Source organism: Lytechinus pictus, chromosome 10 (genome assembly GCF_037042905.1).
Source record: "Lytechinus pictus isolate F3 Inbred chromosome 10, Lp3.0, whole genome shotgun sequence".
Taxonomy (NCBI): domain Eukaryota; kingdom Metazoa; phylum Echinodermata; class Echinoidea; order Temnopleuroida; family Toxopneustidae; genus Lytechinus; species Lytechinus pictus.
The window spans coordinates 3,001,584-3,022,694 of NC_087254.1; the positions used below are offsets into that span (position 1 = coordinate 3,001,584).

At 36.9% G+C, this 21,111-nt stretch overlaps 1 protein-coding gene across 1 annotated transcript in view; it reads left to right on the forward strand.

The window, feature by feature from the left end:
- Positions 1-19,579, forward strand: part of LOC129268957 (nucleosome-remodeling factor subunit BPTF-like) — a 36,010-nt gene extending 16,431 nt beyond the window's left edge. Inside the window, exons 7-21 of the mRNA XM_054906409.2 lie at positions 526-676; positions 2,622-2,862; positions 3,399-3,572; positions 5,076-5,394; positions 5,803-6,006; positions 6,408-6,601; positions 6,933-7,196; positions 7,857-7,982; positions 9,331-9,401; positions 9,862-10,075; positions 10,605-11,002; positions 13,680-13,853; positions 14,566-14,761; positions 15,543-15,627; positions 16,286-19,579. Coding sequence (XP_054762384.2) covers positions 526-676; positions 2,622-2,862; positions 3,399-3,572; positions 5,076-5,394; positions 5,803-6,006; positions 6,408-6,601; positions 6,933-7,196; positions 7,857-7,982; positions 9,331-9,401; positions 9,862-10,075; positions 10,605-11,002; positions 13,680-13,853; positions 14,566-14,761; positions 15,543-15,627; positions 16,286-16,467 — 2,993 coding nt within the window. The 3' untranslated portion in view covers positions 16,468-19,579. The remainder of the gene's footprint in view (positions 1-525; positions 677-2,621; positions 2,863-3,398; positions 3,573-5,075; positions 5,395-5,802; positions 6,007-6,407; positions 6,602-6,932; positions 7,197-7,856; positions 7,983-9,330; positions 9,402-9,861; positions 10,076-10,604; positions 11,003-13,679; positions 13,854-14,565; positions 14,762-15,542; positions 15,628-16,285) is intronic.
- The last annotated feature ends 1,532 nt before the right edge of the window (positions 19,580-21,111 follow it).

A 21,111-nucleotide genomic window follows, 5' to 3' on the forward strand; every position in this document is an offset into this window, starting at 1 on the left:
TATGGAAGATCTTCTTTAAAGGGAAAGTTCACCCTGACAGAAAGTTTATTGTAAAAATAGCAGAAACAATAAAAATATTGCTGAATGTTTGAGAAAAATCCATCAAATAATAAAAAGTTATTTTTTTTAATGACATCATATGCGTGCAGCTTTCTTACATATTGTATTATAAAAAATCAATGAAATTGGTTTTTTACTATACTGTCAGTGTATCATTAGACAGTCATTTCACACTCATTCCTAAAAATAAAATAAGTCATTACGAACCATTCAAAAATTGAAATTTATGCATTTTATATTACATAGCATATGGGACAGTTACTCATTTATGACGTCACAAATCCCAAACTTATAACTTTCTTAATCTCTTATAATGGATTTCCTTCAAACCTTCACCAATATTTTTTATTATTTTTTCAACAAACATTTCTTCAGGGTGAACCTCCCCTTTGATATCCATGCTTTCCCCATTTGCACTTTACTTTATATTCTAACAACTATACAACCTACATCTCTCCTTAACAGAGGTGCACAAACCCCAGCGATCTGGTCTAAGATCAAGCATCACACCCTCACGGAGAGTGGTCCCAGAGAAACCAAAAGGTCCACAGACCATCGAGGTATGGGTTCCAGAAGAAGAACTGGAACTGTGGGAAGTTCAGCAGTTCTGTGAGAGGTAAGATCAACTCATAGATGTACAATGTCTTTGGGGCTTCTCATTCTGAATGTTAACACTTACATATAGAACGTGGTTAGAAAAGAAAGAAATGTACTTAAACATTCGAGACCATAAAAAAAATGTTAATCTTGCGGTAATCATGTAAATTGGCAATGCGATAACACTAAACTGACAACTTTTTGGTAAATCTGTTCATTTATTATTTTGGACTGACTTACGTTTTATCCATATTTATATTTTTAAAGTATGATAGGAAGAGGAAATTATTGATTGTTGCAAATTTTTCGGAGCAAATGAAGATTAATTTTAAAGTTAGAAAGCTGTGTACCGGTACTTCTTTGGGTTAACATATGATAAAAACATTTTTGAAATGTCATAAATCCTTTAGTGACTCTCATATTTTCTGTGCAATAGAGAACTGTATCATGTGCCTCTGTACTGTAAAGATCATTATTTTTTATTTATGTTCGTGTTGTTTATTCATATTTTCCTGCATGATGTAAACCTTTTCATTTACATCATTTTCTGAAAAAATTGAGTAATATAAATTTCACCATGGAAATGAGGCAACCACTCTAACATTAAGGGGAAGGGGGTTGTGTAATGAAGCAACTTGTTGGAGATTTGAGTTTAGATTTAAAGTTCTTTTTATTTCACAAAATCTTTCAATTGATAATATTCCTTATATTATTTGGAGTAAGTGTGCCAATTATCTCATAAAGATTTGAAAGAAATATACGATTTTCTTGGAAAAATGGTGCCCCATATCTGTGCAACCATTCACTTCGCATGTGATTCAGGGATTTTGAAGCCAGGGTAATAATATCGAAGTCCTTTGGAAGCGCATAGGGACGTTGTGACATAATGTGATATGCGCTATACAAGAATGCGTTATCATTATATTATATTGATGAGAAAGGCTGCATTTTGAGGCCGTCACATGAAATGCTAAAAATTCTTTATTTTTCCTACCATTTTGAGTCAGATTTTTCAAATTAATACCTGGGCAATTCCAAGTAAAAGTGGACATTTTCCAAAAATTTGTATTGGCTCTATTTCAAATCTGGATCAAATTTTTCTATCAAAACTCATGGAATTTCATAAATACAAAAGGGGAACATTATTAGCCACAATTTTTTTTCTTATGCATCTCCTTATAGGAGAATCCAAACCATACAAGAAATTCTATACATGGGACTACATATATTGTTTTTTACTTAATTTCAATTTAACAGAAAACTATTGCTTGTTTTGTAAAATTTTCTTTTGGATAATCTGAAGGTCATCATTTTACATCATATCAAACAAAAATTTTAATATATAAGTTCATTTACGTTGCCCGTGAGTGGATATTTCTGATGTCACTCCGTAACCAGGTATGGGTTTACGTTTTAAGTTGTAATTAATGAAATAATACACCAATTTTTTTATGTAATGCAGCATATTAAAGCTAGAACAACATAGAATCCAATCAATAAATCAAAATTATGATAGCAATTCAAAATTCACAGAGTTTGAGCATTATGTTTTCTCCTCAAATGTGCATGTCCATTTTGCGTCACTCCGTAACCAAGTTTATGAATATTCATATCTCATTAATTCAGTTGATCAAAATAAAAAATGTTGTTATTTTGAAAAGTGGGTTTCAGCAACTACTGTCAGGTACCATTTCTTTGCAAATAACTATTCAAATATGGCCAATATCTTTGTTTGAATGCAAAAAAGTTGTTTCTGAATGTCACTCCGTAACCGTGGAACTGCCCACCTCCTATCTGTCTAGGTATTACATGTGTAAAGCTTGTGTTCGCTGTGTATCTTATTTTACAAAAATCGCGCAGATACGTGTATCCGCAGACAAGGGAGACTGCGCAGACTTGGGGGAACTTGCCATATAGTAACCAATTTCCAGAATTTTTAAAAATATGTTTTTGTAATCTTTCAGGCAATTGAAGCAACAGGCCAGGGAGAAATACAAGGAGAAAGAAGCGCGTGAAAAGGAAGCCAAGGCGTTAGCCCTAAAGAGCACCCACAATAAGGAGAACGAGACTGCCGTCAGACTGGCTGTGACACCCAAGGGAAGCAAGGTGACCATACCTACTGTCAAGGGCTCCAAGTCTGTAGCTGAGCAGGTGAAGCAGGAGTTAGAAGAACAACTCAAAAACCAGAGGTTGCAGATGCAACAGGTGAGATGGTGGAAGAGGCGCACTGTCGAGTGTTATAATACAACTGTTAGAATTGTATACGTGTGTTCCAACTTTATTTAGGTTACAACAACTGTATATATTTAACAACTATACATGTTACAACTGTATATTCTACAGCTATATATTGCAACTGTATATTTACACCTATATGTTACAACTACCATCAAATCTGTCTTTCCAGCTCCTGTCTACAGTGAAATCCTGTGTTTAGTGGCCACCAATCTGCTTGACATTATATGCTTCCTAAGATTCAATGGATCATTAAGGAAGATGTATACTTTAAGTTAAAACAATCATCAATTTATCAGGTATTGTCAATTTGAATATTGGTTATTTTGGGATGACTGCAGACATTCGCAGCTATACATAGAACTTCTGGTTTTTTTTCTGATATTGAATGAAATAGTTGTGTGTATTGGGATAATTCTGAGTAATGTCTTGCAGCTTGTATCTTAATAGCAAAAGGTTAACTAATTTGTAAAAGCTCTTTATTCTCTCTCTCTCTCTGTCTCCAGAAGCGTCTAGGTGTATCCAGCCAAGGTGCCAAGGTGATTGTAACTGTGGCCAAGACAGGAGCACCTAAGACAACCATCTCCATGGGTAACATTGCATCAATGGGAGCCAAGAATAAAGGTTTACCCCCGGGTACTACAATACAGTACATCTCAGGACCAGGTGGAACTCAACAGGTAAGTGAAATTGAATGAGAGAGTGCACTGACCAACACTGTTTGGTCCCTCATGACTGTGTGTTACATATAGCTAGTCTAAGAGGGATAGCAAACTGACTCTCACCATGTGTTGACTCTCATTGCCTGTGTATTATAAATGATTTGTCTTGAAATATACAATCAGTATTAAATACAGAAGATATTACATGTAGCCTATAATATTATTCATGTAGAGAAACTTAAGTGTTTTTGAGAGGACAGGTATCTCTTTTGCTATTTATTAACATAATTATTCAGATATGAATGTATTAAGTAGTGAATGAGTGTGTGATAATTCAATGGCCAATAAGACTACACTGCTCAGAATGTGTCATGGGTAAGAACCTGGGGGATGCTTTAACCCTAATCCTCCCGGGGGGGGGGCCATTATGGCCCCCCCTCGACAATATTCGCGATATATCTGCTACGCAAAATTTTTTGACCTCGCCGCTCACTGACTTTTTACTTTCAAGTCTCGCGCAAATTTTGAGACCAAATTTGTGACGCCAGGGTACGCGGTTACGACATTACGCAACATTATGTAAGCGCATGTCAGACCCAAAATTGCTCATAAACGTGATTTCATGTACAAATCCAATGCAAATAGTGTATTTGGCCAAAATTCATAAATGTATCATTATTTCTACTTTTAATGATTAAACTTAATTAATTTTGCCGTGTTTATGATTAGAATTAAGTCTGGAACGATTTCCATCGAAAAAACAATAAAAAACAAAAAGTAAAAAAACACAAAAATACATAAGAAATTAAAAAAACAATAAAATACATAAGAAATCGGTCTTGGTACCAGAATTTTTTTCATTCACAATTGTAAGGAATGCTATAAAGAATATTTTCACCAAAAAATAGCATTCTAGGAGCTTTATTTAGTGAATCAGAGCAAAAAGTATGATTTCATGAATAAATTAGCATAATTAATTCATATAAAATAAAAATATATGAATTCAGTGAAATTTACCAATGCAACTGCGTAGATTACGTCATTCTCTACCATCATGCAAATTTTCGTTGTGATCGCGCAATCCACGGCTGAGATCTTAAGGGGGGGCCATAATGGCCCCCCCTCGGGAATGACAAGAATCAAAATACCCCGGGAGATTGAGGGTTAAGGCTGTTGGTTCATATATGCTTTACATGAATGAATCCAACAATAAGGGTTATGATTTTGGAGTGTTTTGTATCGAGCACTTTGTACGTTTAAGTCAGAAGTATTGTTGTTTGTTAGTTTTGAATTTGTCCATGGTTCTTTTTCATAAAAATTTGTTATAATAACATATGTATAATATCTATAGCACGTTTTCTATCAGCCAGTCAAATTGATTTAAGTCAGTAGCTTTTAACTGTTATTGCAATTAATTGCATTAATTGTTATTATAACAAGTATTATGAATCAGCCACCAGGGCTGCCAAGTATCATATGTAAGCTAAGAAGATCCCTTTGACTCTACCCATCCACCACCAGGCACGCATCATCACCGCCAACAACCCTGCAGCTGCGGGTCAAGCCCGTTACGTCATCACCAACTCCCCCGGCGCTGGGGGTGCCGGTACCCTGAAGGTCATCAAGCAGATGCCTCTACCTGGTGTAGCCAGCGCCGCTGGTGGTGCACAATCCACCACCATCATAGCTCCCAATACTCCAGGCAAGGTAACAGCCATCAAACCCGCCGGTGTACAGCAGATTGCACCTGGAGGCACGGTTCCTATCGGTGTCAAGGTGCAAGCAGCAACCACCCCAGTGGGTGCTACAACGGTGGCTGCAACCACTTCTCCAGCTCAGGGTCAGTTTATTCTCTTCTATTTTATTGACTTGCATTGTCCGTCAGATGATATTTTTCACCCACGGAAAATTGAAGCGTGGATTCTGACTTTCTAAACTTATGCTTCTTCAATCATTCCTAGTATGAAGAAAATATTTATTCCATTTCCCCAAAGACAAAGATGAGTGATATTAAATGTGTTTGCATAGCTTTTTTTTCAATTCTTCACTCACTAACATAATAAATATTGAGTGGAGTAGGAAAGAGTGACCTTGTTTGTCAGACGTAAATCCTATTCATTGGGTATCTTGTTAAAAGTGTTTTCATATTCTGTTTACTGTGATATATTTGATATTCAATGTTTTATATATATATATATATATATATGTATCATACTTGTAACAACATTTCACTTCTCCCGTTCTATAGGTCAGCCCCAGTTGACCGGTCAAGCCCAGGTCTTCAGCAACCAAGCCCAGGTTCTGCAGGTTGGTGGGCAGAAGTTTGTCATCACACCCGCTCAGGTCCAGGTCCAAGGAACAGGCCAGATGATCCCAGCCCAACTCATCCAGACCCAGACCAGTCAAGGAGCAGTTCTACAGAGGCTGGTCTTGACGCCTAATGCTTCCCAAGGTGAGACTGCTTGGAGCATGGTTTTATCTGCCATTTAGCCGTCATTGCCATAAATTATACACTGAATAACAATTGACTGTATCCCTTCATAGACATTAAGTGCACTCCTTTGCTTTACTTTAAGGACAATTCCATAAAGTATTCAACCTTGAACATCCGAGCCTAATATTTGTTTCCATTATTACTGCAATTCATGTTGTGCTACAGCCATGATAGCCTAAGAACATTACACGTTTTCATTTGAACTAAAGAAATATTATTTCAGGAAGGCCGTAACAGTGGTCATTTTTGTTGGATTCCGTACGAACTCCTTTTGTAATCCTTAACCACAGTGGTATTTATCGTGAAACCCATTAATTTGATGTGCAGTATTTCTGAGTTAGTTTCGTTATCATATTCAGGATCTACCCCAGGAAGCATACCCCAGGTGAATCTCCAAGCAGCCGTGCAGGCAGTTCAGCAGACTCAGCAAACTCAGAAGCAACAAGCAGCAGCGGCCGCTGCAGCTGTGACCACCATCACTTCACCGGCGAACCTAGTGTCTCAACAGCAGAGACTGGCCCAGAAACCAGTCCAACAACCACAGATTACCAAGGTCAGCATTCAGACAGTTGCATGTTGATGTTATTGATGGCAGTCTTTTGAATTGAAGTCAAAGATAAAAAAAAAAATGAATGAGATTATACTTATACTTGCCAATGTCAGGATCATGTTAGATGCTCTTAAAGCAGTTTTGAAGCAAGACATTTAAGAATTTATTTCCAAAGGAGTTTTTGATGACATTAAAGGTGTAGCATTTTTTGAAATTCATCTGCTCGTTCAGAAATTGTCATGAATGTTTTGTGTTGTTGTAAGGTTTAGATTGAATGAACTATTAGGAAAATCTTCTGACAATACTCTCCTTTCTTCCGTCCATCTACTTGAAGATTGCCAGTCTCCCGCAGCAGCCCCAGATCTCCATCAAATCTCACAACCTGAACACCAACCTGCCTCAATCACCTCAGGCTAAACCTATCCGTCTAGCCCAGACCCAAGGGGATAACCTACTCATACAGAAGACATCGACAGGAATGACTTCAATATCCCCAATAAGACCAGGGGTGCAGGTAGCAGCATCGGGACCATCAACCAGTGGCGCTGCTGGGGTGGTGGGAAACCAGGTTCTATCTGCTCTTACTCCGCAACAGCAGGTAAGATCAGGATAACCTGGGCACTGTAGCATAAAGCGTAGTGATTGGCAGATTTTCACCATTGATCATACGCAAGAATCAGTGTAGGATTTTGTCTTATTTGAGGGTTTGGTCAGGATGATATTAAGATCATGATTAGCATTGGAGCTGAGTTAGGTTATGGATCAGTTTAAGGCTGGATATGGCTCATTATCCAGGTCTTGCTTCAAAGAGATTGTCTTCAGGGCAAATGCCATGAAATTGAAATTGAATAGAATGTAAAATGATTAAAAAATATTTGAATATATACACATTCTTACCAGTACATTGCAACAGTGTGATATGTCCACTCCAATCCTGTCTCTCCAACATAATTATCTGCCACATAGCTCTTATGCACAATTGAAACTTAAACTTTTTCATGTTCATGAGCTTTCAAAGTTGTAACTCAAGGAATCAGTGATGGTGGTATGATCTGAATGATGTGTTTGCCATACCTTCTTCAGGAAATTCAGGTGCATGCTGTGTGCTTGTAAAAGATTTTATGTTGTCACTTGTTTTGTGCATCATCCTCTGCTTGTTGAGTTTTGGTATGCGTCGAATCATCCAATTGCTCTGAATTGTAAACTTCAAGCAGTTCTGAATATGGTACCCAATGTCTTCCATGTTGTCTTTTTGTAGGTAAACCTAATCAAACAGCAACTGGAGCTCCTCCAGAAAGCTAAGCAAGGACAAGGTCAAACGCCGTTAGCAGCCATCCAAGCACATAAGCAGTTCACACCCGATCATCTCAGGGTTACTCAAAAGGTATTTATATTCTAGTAATATCACATGCCTGCAAATAAGCTATATCTGAACAGGCCTTAAATTGTCAATCCACCATGAAGGCATCTTAGCCCGTCTTACAAAGAGTAACGATTGATCCAATCAATCTCAACTGTATGGAACTCCATCCATTCCATAATTTTTTTCTGCAGGAAATTTGCACAATCTCCTGAGTAAACAAAGAGAATCACAGTGCTGAATTTGAGAATGATGAGTGTATGAATAATGATAATATAGATATATTTACCCAGGGAAACCACTTCAGTTCTGAAAACTGTTCTCCCAGCGGGCCCTGCTTTTATTATTACCCCGGCTTTAGCTGGGCTGCCTAGGCGCTCAAGCATTCAAGGAATTTCTTCCTACCGGGAACATACATTATATCAAGGATATATTTTGAACAAATTTGAATTTTAGATGTTGATGTTGCTGGCCATCCATAGTTGTGGCTGATGCAGAGCTGCCAAGTAGTACGATTTTTCCGTATTTAGTATGTTTTTGCAACCAAAATACGGCAGTACGTTTTTTCTTTAAAAAATATGTTTTTTGTATTTTAAAAAAAAAATTAAAAAAAACATACACAAATATGGTTATAAGATCAATGTAATTTCAGGTAACTTGTTTTTTGTTCAATCATTTTTGTAAAAACCAGGGTGAGATATACACAAGTTTCAATGTTGTTTTTTTTTCATCTGCAAGAGCAGTGCACATTTTAGCTTGCATGCAGCTTGAGCGCCGTGATGGGCGAGTGCGCTAAGCATTTTATTATGAAATACACTTTTGGGGGGAAAAATACAAAATATTTATCTCACACGGTAAAAATACTGATTTTGGGGGATAAGAATACTGAAAATGCAAAATACAACTTGGCAGCTCTGCTGATGGGATCAATCGCAACTCTTTGTAAGACAGGGCTCAGGTGTTCATCTGTATTGGAGTGTATGCCTGTTAGAAAGGACCTGTAATTTGCTTTGTTACTGTTTATATGGCATTTGTTGGGCTTGTGTTAACACATCTGACTTTTCAGTGTGTGAGAACAAACCAAGAAGAGCCTTGTGAGCTTTGAATGTTTACTTGGTGGTAAGACCGGATGACAAGGTTTTCAGTGATATTCATGATGAAGAGAGGTTTTTCTGCTCAAAACGTTGAGATTAAGTGTTTGTTCGTGAACTATTATCAGAAAGATAACCTTCCTGACTTACATGGTGTTACAGCAAAAATTACCATCCAAGATTATATGTTATATTGAATTTTGCTTGCACAGTAGTTTAGCAATGTAATGGTGTTCAAATTAGAGTGTTATCTGAAATGAAAATGTCTTTCTGTTTTCCAGAAACAACAGTCGAGACAGCAAATGCAGGAGCAATATCGGAAACAGTCAAAGGAGAAGGAAAAAACACAAAGGTAACAATTTGATATTCGCTTTGTTGACTATTTTGAGAAGAATATACTTTTCCATTTTTTAAACAAAAATCTTACAATGGCTATGCCCTGGTACTCGTGCTGAACAAGTGAGCTTGGCTTGGGTCAGGGTCACTGTGATGTGTTACTTCAAAGAGCCTATTGTTTCAGCCTCTTCCTATCACAATCAAGGCAAAAGTGACTGAAATAATAACCTGATGTACAGTTTCTAACGAAAAACATGATGCAGAATCAAGATTTGTTCAAACGTCTCCCCTATAGAATGTATGCAAAATATGAAAACATTTATAAATAGGCTCTTTCCTTTTGGAGCCACAACATATGAAAATAAAGATGTCAATATTTCCCAATATAAGGTCAAATATGCAAAAAATTGATGATGTTGTGGAAAGAAATGCAGTCATATTAGTGATTCTTGCTTTTGATGTATGTCTCTCTGCAGAGAACATGCATGTCAGATGGTGATGAAGTCAATGTTGGATCGTATTGAGAAAGAGGAGAGACATGATCGGAAGAGGAAACTCCTAGCAATGAGGCAGGAGAGAGAGGAGATCGTCAAGAAGAAGGCTCTCCTTGAGACACATAAAGACAGGCTCAGAGAAGTCATATTGCTCAAACGCAGTCAGCTAGAGAAGAGACTCAAGATGGATGTTTATGTAAGGATCATAATTGTTTTATTGTATTTATGATAATCCAAATCCTTATTTAGAACAAAATATTAATCTAGTGCTTAATATAAACAACATATCATTCTTCATGTGTAGTTTTCTGATTTTACGGCCCTGTCTTAGGGCTTAACTTGAAATGTGGTTACTGTCTCCTAAGACTTTGTAAGCCATGATTATTTGATAGATGTTTTCATCAATTCTTTCAATTTTGATCATATACCGTTAAACCACTTGTCATTCGTAGATACACAGGAGAATGAATCTTTTCGTGTTAAATCAAGATGATTGTTTTTCAATGTTCCTCTCAACAAATGAACCATGCATTGTCTTGATTTTTATTTTGGAAGAAAATTTGAATGGTTTTCATTGGAATGATTGTGAGAGATTAGTGCCTTCCTTCATTTTCCCTTATCAATGTTGAATGGCAATCAGGGATTCAGAACATTTGTTTTACACTTATTGATTGATTTGTCATAATACAGAATCCAACCTTTAAATCATTTAATTATTCTCACAGAATGAGGTCAGAAGAGAGAGGTGGGCCCAGAAGAGGAGAGAGAAGGAATCGAAAGGCTTGATCAAACCTAAGAAGGTCAAGACTGAGAAAGCCGGCGGCACTTCCAGGTCGGTCAACACCCAGAAGACATCAGCGGCCACTGCTGCGAGGAAGAAGATTGCCAAGGCCAGGGCCCAGAAAAAGATGAATGCAAGTAAGAAGTCCAAGGCAGTCCATGCTGCTAAGAAGGCAAAGGCTGAAGCAGAGATAAAAGAGCGTGAAGAAGCCTCAAGGCTCATCATAGAGACCATGCAGGAAGGTCCGACTGCTTTACCTAAACCAGCAGTTGCTGCTATAGGTGCCCCTGCAGGAAACACTCAGCTCTTCTGTATATGCAAGACACCCTATGATGAAACAAGGTTTGTAGCTTCTGAACAAGGTATCAGTTATTTTCTCGCCTGAATAGCAGTGCGATACCTATAGGTGCGGCTTTTCTGACGGCAGCGGCGTCGTGAACATCAAATCTCAACCAGAGGTTAAGTTTTCGAAATGTCATCATAACTTCAAAAGTATATGGGCCTAGTTTATGAAACTTAGACGTTATGGTTATCAAGTATTACTGAACATCCTGTCAGAGTGTGAGGTCACATAACCCAGGTCAAAGGTCATTTTGGGTCAACAAACCTAGACCATGTTGGGGGAATCAACATCAAAATCTTAACCGAAGCTGAAATCGCCCCCCTCCCATGTTCCACGGCCCCTGAATAACACTTTATATGGTCATGGTATTAACATTCTTTGTCCATGCGGTACATAATATTTGTAATTCTTGGAGCATAACATAGGCTGGTTGTCGCGAAAGCAACAGGTCCGTGGCATTATGTCCACTGAGATCTGTCCAAATCCCTAAATTCTTCATATTAACTTTGTATAGTTACAGTACATGGGAATATAAATCTGAACCTCTTGAGTCCTTGGCCTTTCCTGTGTGGCCCTTAGCTCAGGTCTGTGAAGAATGTGTACAGGTACTTCAATGAATCATATCATGTTCAACACGTTAATATGTTCAATTATGACTGTACATATACTTTGATAATGTTTACTTTCTTGTAAATTAGTTTTTGCAAAGTTGATATTTCACATTGTCTAATGTATTTCCCTATTCAGGTTGTCAATCAGAAATATATATGCAGATAGGCCATTAAGTGGAAATCCAACCCAAATAAAAACTTGCTTTTAAAGGAAAAGGGAAAATCAGACAAGTTGATAGGTGAAAGTTTTTGGACAAACAATAAAAAAAGTTATGCATTTTTTTAAAGTTGTGAATATTGGTAATCACTATACCCATGGAGACTTCAAATTGGCCACAAATGTGATGTCATAGTGATGTAAGGCAAGGACTACTCTTCCATGTACTCCAATACATGAATGGCTAAAATGACATTCTTTTCAAAAGTTTTACTTCAAAATATATTTTTCTTTCATGAGGACGTCAAACAATATACTACCTAGGTAATATTTAGATTACAGGCCCAGGGGAATGGGTACTTAGGAGAAAACTACAAATCACGGATAATAGAGTACATGGCCTATGGGAAAGTTGTCCTTGCCCCATGTCATAATTGTATCCCCCGAACAGAGTTCGGAGGATACTATGGATTTGGCCGCCGCCGCAGAGATTTCCTTGTGAGTGCTCTATCAGCTGCATTTCTTCTCCGATCATCTTCAAATTTGGCATGAAGGTTGAGTATGGTATAGCAAAGCCGCCTATCGATTTTGGTGTGTGCGGAGACATCGTAGCCATGGCAACAAGAGTTTTTGTGGAAATAGCAGAGATGTCCTTGTGAGCGCTCTACCAGCTGCATTTCTTCTCCGATCATCTTTTAATGTGGCATGAAGGTCCATTATGGTAAAGCAAAGCCGCCTGTAGATTTTGGTGTGGGCGGAGACATTATTGCCATGGTAACAAGAGTTTTTGTCGAAACTGAGTGATCCAAACGTCGTCCGTCACAAACCTTATGACACAAATCTCCACAACCGTAAGTCACTTTTCAACCAAGCTTGGATGGTACATGGACTTGGGGGACCTGCATGTTATGCTGCAGTTAGAGGTCACATGGTAAGGTCAAAGGTCATTTTCAGGTCAACATTAAAGTTTACATGCATGACTCTCTTCTGACACCTAACTCTGCAACCGCAAGTAACTTTTCAACCAAACTTGGATGGTAGATGGACTTGGGGAACCTGTATGTTATGCTGCAGTCGGAGGTCACGTGGTAAGGTCAAAGGTCATTTTCAGGTCAACGTTAAAGTTACATGCAAGACTCTCTTATGACACCTAACTCTGCAACCGTAAGTCACTTTTCAACCAAACTTGGATGGTAGATTGATTTGGGGTACCTGCATGTTATGCTGCAGTCGGAGGTCACATGGTAAGGTCAAAGGTCATTTTCAGATCAACGTTAAAATTTACATGCAAGACTCTTATGACACCTAACTCCGCAACCGTAAGTCACTTTTCAACCAAACTTGGATGTTAGATGGACTTGGGGTACCTGCATGTTATGCTGCAGTCAGAGGTTACATGGTAAGGTCAAAGGTCATTTTCAGGTCAACGTTGAAGTTTACATGCAAGACTCTCTTTCTCCGCAACCGTAAGTCATTTTTCAACCACACTTGGATGGTAGATGGGCTTGGGGGACCTGTATGCTAAGGTCATTGTCGCCATGATAATTGTATTTATTTGTCAAATTTCAGTGTGAGCTCTATATATCGCAATGACGGATGACCCGATGGGTTCGGGGGATACATGTGCTCGGCTGCGCGACCCGCCGAGCATCTCTAGTTTACTCATCCAGTTGCCAATTTGAAATCTACATAGTCTTAGGTATCTCACTTTTAAAACAGCCATAACTTTCTTACTGTTTGTCCAATTTCTTTCAAACTTTCACAATTCTGTTTTATTTATTTTTCTCCTTTCAAACACAACATATGAACAAGGCTGGATTCCCCTTTAAGTATATTACAGTGTGGATGAAATGTTGACCTCGATTTTGTTTAGTGCTTGGATTTTACCATATTTCCTCTCTCCTCCAGGTTTTACATTGGTTGTGATGTTTGTCAGAACTGGTTCCATGGCACCTGTGTCAAGGTCTCAGAGAAGACAGCTGCGAGCCTCAAGGAATATGTGTGTGATGAATGCAAGACCAAGAAGCAAGAAGTCGAGGAGGAACTCTACTGCATCTGTAAACAGCCATATGATGAAGCACAGTGAGTCATTACCTGCATTCATTGTCGCAAGTCTCCACTGATTTTTTGTTATTGCTGTTGAACCAGAAAGATACATCTATTTTAGCTGTCCTTTGAAAATGTCTTAATTGTATTATGTAACATCAAATTAATTCATGTACAGGGGCCTGTTTTAGAAAAGGAAAGCTCCAAATGTATTTATAGATCTCTTAGATGCATTTTTAAAATGTTTTTTCTGTACATTTCTACCCCACTTCAATAACCGCTCGAACCGCAATAGTGTGAAAGCATGTGCCCCTCTTTTTAATGAACTAGAAGTCCAAGGCATATACAGACAGAACAGATAGATCCCATTATAAAGGGAGGGGTAGGTTTGCCCATATTCAGTCTTACAAAGATTGAGCCAATCAACCACAGCTAAAGAAAGCCAGCAACACCAACATCTAAAATGCCTGTTTGTTCAAAATATTTTCTAGATATGCTGTTAATTCATACATTCACTGCTTTCTTGAGAAATTAGTGTGCTTCTCTTTGTTTACACAGGCCAATTTTACTTTAGAAAGAAAATACGACACTGATGGATTTCCATACATTTGAGGTTGATCGGATCAATCGTAACTCATTGTAAGACGAGGCCCAGACCTCTCCCTACCGATTTCTATTCTTGTCCAAGTCCAGTGATAGGAAAAGAACTCAAAGACGTTTTGTTGAATCGCCCGCCTTGTCATTTTAGGTTTTACATTGGTTGCGACCGATGCAACGATTGGTTCCACGGCCACTGCGTTGGTATCTCCCAGGATGAAGCAGAAGGTATTGATAACTACATCTGTCCAGGGTGCAAGACAACAACCATACAGAACCTGGCTAAACAGAAGACCTTGACTGGCAAGGACTACGATCATCTCAAGAAGATGCTTAGACAACTCCAGGTGAGTTCTATCAGGTTTTCATTATGATGATAATTATACTTCCTTAATGCATATAACACATCCTTTCTCAGAAGTCTTTTAGCAATCTAAAGTACTGCAGCATAATTACCTTTGTGTTAGCAGAGCAGCTCTTATGAGCACTGCATTTCAAGGAATTAATTCCTGCGAGGTACCCGTTGTCTCACCTGGGTTGAATGCCAATCAGCCATTCTTCATCGTTCAGCAATAAATTTGGCATGAGTACGATTCAAACCTTTACTGTTGAACCACATCCAATTGCAGAGATTTTTTGCTTCAAGACAAAATATATGCTTGAAACCCTTAATCCTAATTTAACTGGGCTATTTCAGACCAGGATATACTGGGGGAGGGTCTATTTCACCCCCTCCCCTTCAGATCTCGGCCGCTGATTGCACTATCGCCGCAAAAATTTGCATGGGCGTAGAGCCAGATGTAAACTACAAGACTGAAAAGTAAAATTTTCAAAAAATTGTTAATATTTTTGTATTAATCATGCAAATTAGCATATGAAATTTGCCATAAATTTGCTTTTGTGTATGTTTTTGCCTTATACTCACTTTAAATTGCTAGTAGATTGCTAATTTTGGGTGAAATAATGACTTTTTTTTTCATTTTTAACAAATATATAAACAAAAATGGCCCCCAAAATAATGAATTTATTGCGACATTAGGGCATGTTGTGTATTTTTTATTTGTCTTGCAATGAATGGAGACTAATTGCCTTTCACCTTCATTCTTTTCCAATGATTGTTTGTTGCAGAGTCACAAGATGGCTTGGCCTTTCTTAGAACCAGTCAGCGAATTAGATGCACCGGATTACTATGATGTCATCAAAGAACCCATGGGTAAGATTGGTCTAGTGTCTTTTTAGATTGAGTTTGCAGGTGTTTCATTACATATGCATTGAGATCTTTACACGAAGATTGGATGTGGTTGATAATTAAAAGATCATTTGAATATGAAAGTAGGTGATGAGATGTCAATTCAATTTAAAGGATATCACAATACCATTTATCCCTTCCATCCACCCTAAATTATATATTTTTTAAAATGATGATGATAAAAATGAAATGAGTTCAAATCCCGGCCGCATCAGACCAAAAGACGTTAAAAGATGGGAGTTGCTGCTCCCATTTGGCGTTAAACATATGCTGGATAGAGCCTCGTCATCGATCTGGTGCTGCACAGCGGCTGCTGGGCCCACGATCAATTGGGCAAAACAAATTTTCAGAGTATTTAATTTCATGTCTATTTCGAACAATAAAATATGGACTGGACTGGACTGATTGTTGAACGAATGGATGGATGGATAGGTGAATAGGTTAGAATAATCAGTTTTGAGATTTACAAACTATGAAAGAAATATAAATAGATAATGAAATGTAATACCTTATCTGATCCCATTCTTTTGTGTAAAATATCTTACTTTCTTATACATGGTAACCATCTTCCAGCAATTAATGATCAGACTCAATAATCAAATATGATTTCCTTTCACTACAGACCTCTCAACGGTGGAGGACCGCCTGAAGAACAAGCATTACGTCAAGCTGAGTGACTTTGCCGCCGACATCGGCAAGATCTTTGACAACTGTCGCTTCTACAACCCAACAGACACACCATACTACCAGTGTGCCGACGTCTTGGAGAAGTTCTTCATCCAAAAAATGAAGGCTCTCAAGTAAGAGACCACGTGTAAATAGACCTTGATTCCTTTATTCATCTTTCATATTTATGCCAATTAATGTTTATATTTTCCTTCCTGGAAGGCGTTCTCTGTATGGCTGATGTGTAGTTTGTATATTAGTTCACCCCCCCCCCCTATGTATCCTTAGTTTCCAATGCAACATACCAATCCTGTGTACATTACTTTAAAAACAGTTTAAATTGAGGTATTGTAAGTAATATTGATTGTATTTATAATGTGATTTGCTGATTTTTTTTTCATTTGAAGTTAATTTGTAGAACATTCTTTGATTTTTATTATTCATGTAATAATCATAATCTGATGGTCCATGCTTGATGTACATAGAATGAATGGACAGGTTTAATTTGTTTTCGGAGGCCAAATCTTCACAAATTTGAACTTAACGTACAATACCAGCTACATGTATTTTTTCACTTTTAATACTTCACAAACGGCCAACAGCAATTGATTTAGTCCTCAAATGTATTGTTCTGTCTCTTGCTCTGTTTTGGAGAGTGTGAAGGGGTCATACAATGCTGACTGATATTACAGAGTACAACAGCATAATATGAAGATATTTTTATATGATTGGCAAAGTGTATTCACACTGAGTTAATTTCATAAAAGTAGAAAACAATATGATTTACAAAAAAACCTATCACTACAGACACGTAGAGATTAAGGCCCCCTCTTACAAATAGTTACGATTTATCCGATCAACCTCAACTGTATGGAAAGCCATCAATGTCATAATTTTTTCTCAGAAATTTGCATGATGTCCTTTGTAAACAAAAATAAACACACTCAATTTTCACCAAAAAAAACAAATGATGTATATGAATATACATCATATCTAGAAAATATTTTGAACAAACATGCATAATAGATGTTGACGTTGATGGCTTTCCATAGTTGTGGTTGATTGGACCAATCGCAACTCTTTGTAAGACGGGGCCCTGATGGGCCAGTTGATGATTCCTAGTCCTTGCAGCAATATGCAGGCTTATTTATTTGCTGCATTTATGAACAAATACATTGCACATGCTTTTACATATGGCTCTTGTGAAAAATAATTCTCGACTCCGTCATTTGGGCCACCATCTTTGAAAACGCATGACAGGGAACCATTAAGCTTTTGGAGCTAATCTCTGTTGAAGAATATATGTATTAGATTTGGGGTTCATTTAAAGACTAAACCCCACATCTGACCCTGATGCATTGTTTTCTTTAATCCAAAATGTTAGTTTACTTTGTAAAATGACCACCCATGACCATGGCCAATAAATAAGTTTGGTGCTAGAATTCTAATAAATGACAATAAATCGAAAATGTTCATTTCCAATTTTGAAGGAATAATCTGTTTTCGAGAAGTAATTATGTAGATGAAAAATAACTTTGAAATTAGTTTGTAATACATGTTCGTCATTCATCTTTGTCAAAAGTTCATTGACAGTTGTATGTACAGTGGTGTATACAATGTGGTACGATTTGAGATGCCGTAGTGGTTTATGATATCCCAATTCCATGTTGCTGGATTCCTTATTTATTATTTTTAGAAAAATTAAAAGTGTGCATGAATTCTAAAAATATTCAACCAAGAGTCTTGATTCCTCACCCCCCCCCCTTGATTTCCCCTTTTGTTGTGTGCAAAAGTTAAAATACATGTATGTTGATATTTTTTATTTATTCCTTAAATGTGCATGTTGCCCCATTTCCACCCAAAATTTTCCTAATCAAGTTGAGATTTGCATGACAAATGAGGATGTGCATGATTCACGGAACAAAAAAATGGCTTTGTTATTCATGTTGAGTGTAAGGTCGGAAAGGAAGACATTTTCTGTTGATAGGACAGAGAAAAATGTATAAAATTTATGTCCATTTGATGTCAAGTTTAACAAATGTCTAAAAACTCACCATGTAATGTGATTAGGACTTTTGGGATTATGTTTTGTGAAAACGCTTTTTCACAATGTCAGATCTTGAAATTGAACTTCATTGATCAACTAGTGTAGTTTTTTAAAAGAATGTTTATTGCTAATTTACTGCAGACCATTTTAGGGGGATGAATACAATTGAATGGCTATGAATAATGTAAAGAAACGCCTCATTCTTGATTAGTCAGAATTAAAGCTCGATCAGCTTCATACTTTTCATATTACCCCTTGTTGTCCGTTTCATAAAACATGTCATTGTTCTCATCATTTGCAAGTTCAATCAACTTGCTTCTCGTTCAGCCACTAATCAAATCATAAGTGGGCAAATTTGTTACCACTTCAGATAGTGTAAGACATTTTTGTTCAATTTTTTTTTCTCAAAAATTTGAATTTCATTATATAGTATTGAACTGCAAGCCCGGGATTACTGTAGTTTATTCTTACCATAATTTGGCCATATGAAATCAAAATCAGTGAGATTTATGAGAATGAAATTGCACGCAGGCTAACGACTTGGATGCCCAAATCTCTATATTTGTCTATGTACATATATATTTTTGTGACATAAAGCACATACTCTGTATAATTAATTTCTTATTTTGAACATGGATGTACAAATGTGAGTACATAAACACTTATTAGTACAACTTTATTGTGTATACATGTATATAATAAGATGCACAATTTTTGTGTTTGCTACGTGTAGTGGCCACTGTTCTGGAGGGAAGAGCTGCTTGTGCTTTGAAAAAAAAGCAGCTTTTTGACTGAAATCATGAAATTTGTGTATTTTGTAATTTTCATTAACATTTAGTAATTGACGAAAGGGGAAGAATGTCAAATCCTAAAGGATAATAACTGTAACTTGCTTAATTATTTCACTTCCACATATCCATTCACATTCAGATCGGTTCGATTACCATATTTTACATACATAATGATAAAGCATGTGGCTAAGCAGGGATTTAAATTCAGTTGGGTTACCACATAAATGGAAAACTATCAATTGTATGAAAATGATAATTTGGTTTCCTTTACAAGAGACGACCTCCATATTTCAATTAAGTATTGAAATTTTCATAGAATTTGTAAAGAACAAATGTATTTTCCAAGTGTTAATTGTACAAATAATGGTGTTCTTAGTTAATAAAGTCTGAATAAAATAATTGGAAAAAAAGAGCACTGGATGTGGAATCAAATATTTCATGTGTCAGTGGTTGTGATAAGATTAGATTAGTGGAATAATCTCTTACAAAAAAAAGCAAACATTGAAAATAAAGGCTCTGTCGCATCGTTCCGTGCAAGCCGTGCGGGTGATTGCCTGCAACTCACCCGAAAAAATGTTCAAAACTTCTCTTTGTGCAGATCAGACTTGCATGTGAGATACATGCGAGACATTGCCAATGCGGGCGACCTGCGGACAGCAAAAATAGTAAACCCGCAAGTCACACTCGGGCTTGAACGTAACGATAGGACGGGGCATTGAGAGTCGGACAAAGGATTCCATTCACACTTTGTGTCTATTGTGACTTTCATTACAAAAAGCTTCCATATGGTATCATTTATTCAAAGTTCTCACTTTTTTAACCTTCGATTTCACCAAACATGTACACATCAAGTTTCTACAAACCAGGCAGGTTACAATTCAGTCTGTTTTCAGTATCAATACACTACTTTGATTTAAAACTCTTTACAAACGTGAAATTCATTGTATCAATCATTTTGGTGCAATGGACACACGATCATACAGATAATAAAGAACCATCTCACCGTGATGCAGGTGAAGATGAAAAATTTGATGCTATAATCGTATTCTCTACAATGTAGATATATATAAATCAGCCGAGTTGAATTCTCTAAATGTTGACATTCCTTGAGTTGTAACGCTACAGATATAATGTACAAAGTGATTATCATAAAAACGTGATCAATGCACAAAGTCAATGTATTACAATCTCCCTTTCCTAAAATAGATGGAGAAACTTTTTTTTGCAATGACATACATGAAGGTAGATATTTCAATGGCAAAGACGACTACTATATCAAATCTATTGAAATGTGATAAGGTAGTGAAGAAATTTACCCTGAATATTAACATTTTGAAGTACTTTGCATTGTCTTTCCACTTCTAATATTGTTTTCTTTTTTTTTTTAGTAATGTGTATGTTACCTGATTTGAATTAAGACATTAAAAGCCTACATAATTGCAGAAAAATAGCTCTTAAATCATCTCCCCTTGATCATACAAAGTACAATTGTATAACATTATAGGAACGATTAATCTTTGCAATTTTAATACCTTCACTTTGACAACATTGCAGAGAACAGACTCATTGGTAATCAATAATAATTGGTAATGCCAATTACCGTACCTTCAGAGAAAAGAAATAGGGAAGATTTAAAATTCCATTCAAATCTCATTAGAGGCATAGTTCTTCAGCAACATTTATTCATTGCATAATACTGTACATACATATTATGTATGACTTAATCTGAACTTCTAATAAATAAACTTGAGTGCTTCAAAGACAATCTTCCCATTTCTACACTTGGGTCTTCATCAAGCCCGACTTGACATAATATGGAGGTTTAATTCGTATTTTATTGATACAAAATCATTAAGAAATTTGTAGTAATAACTTGATTGAAATGCTTTTAAAACATTACCTGATATTCAGTGAATTTTAATTTCAACATAAGCAATGGCAAGT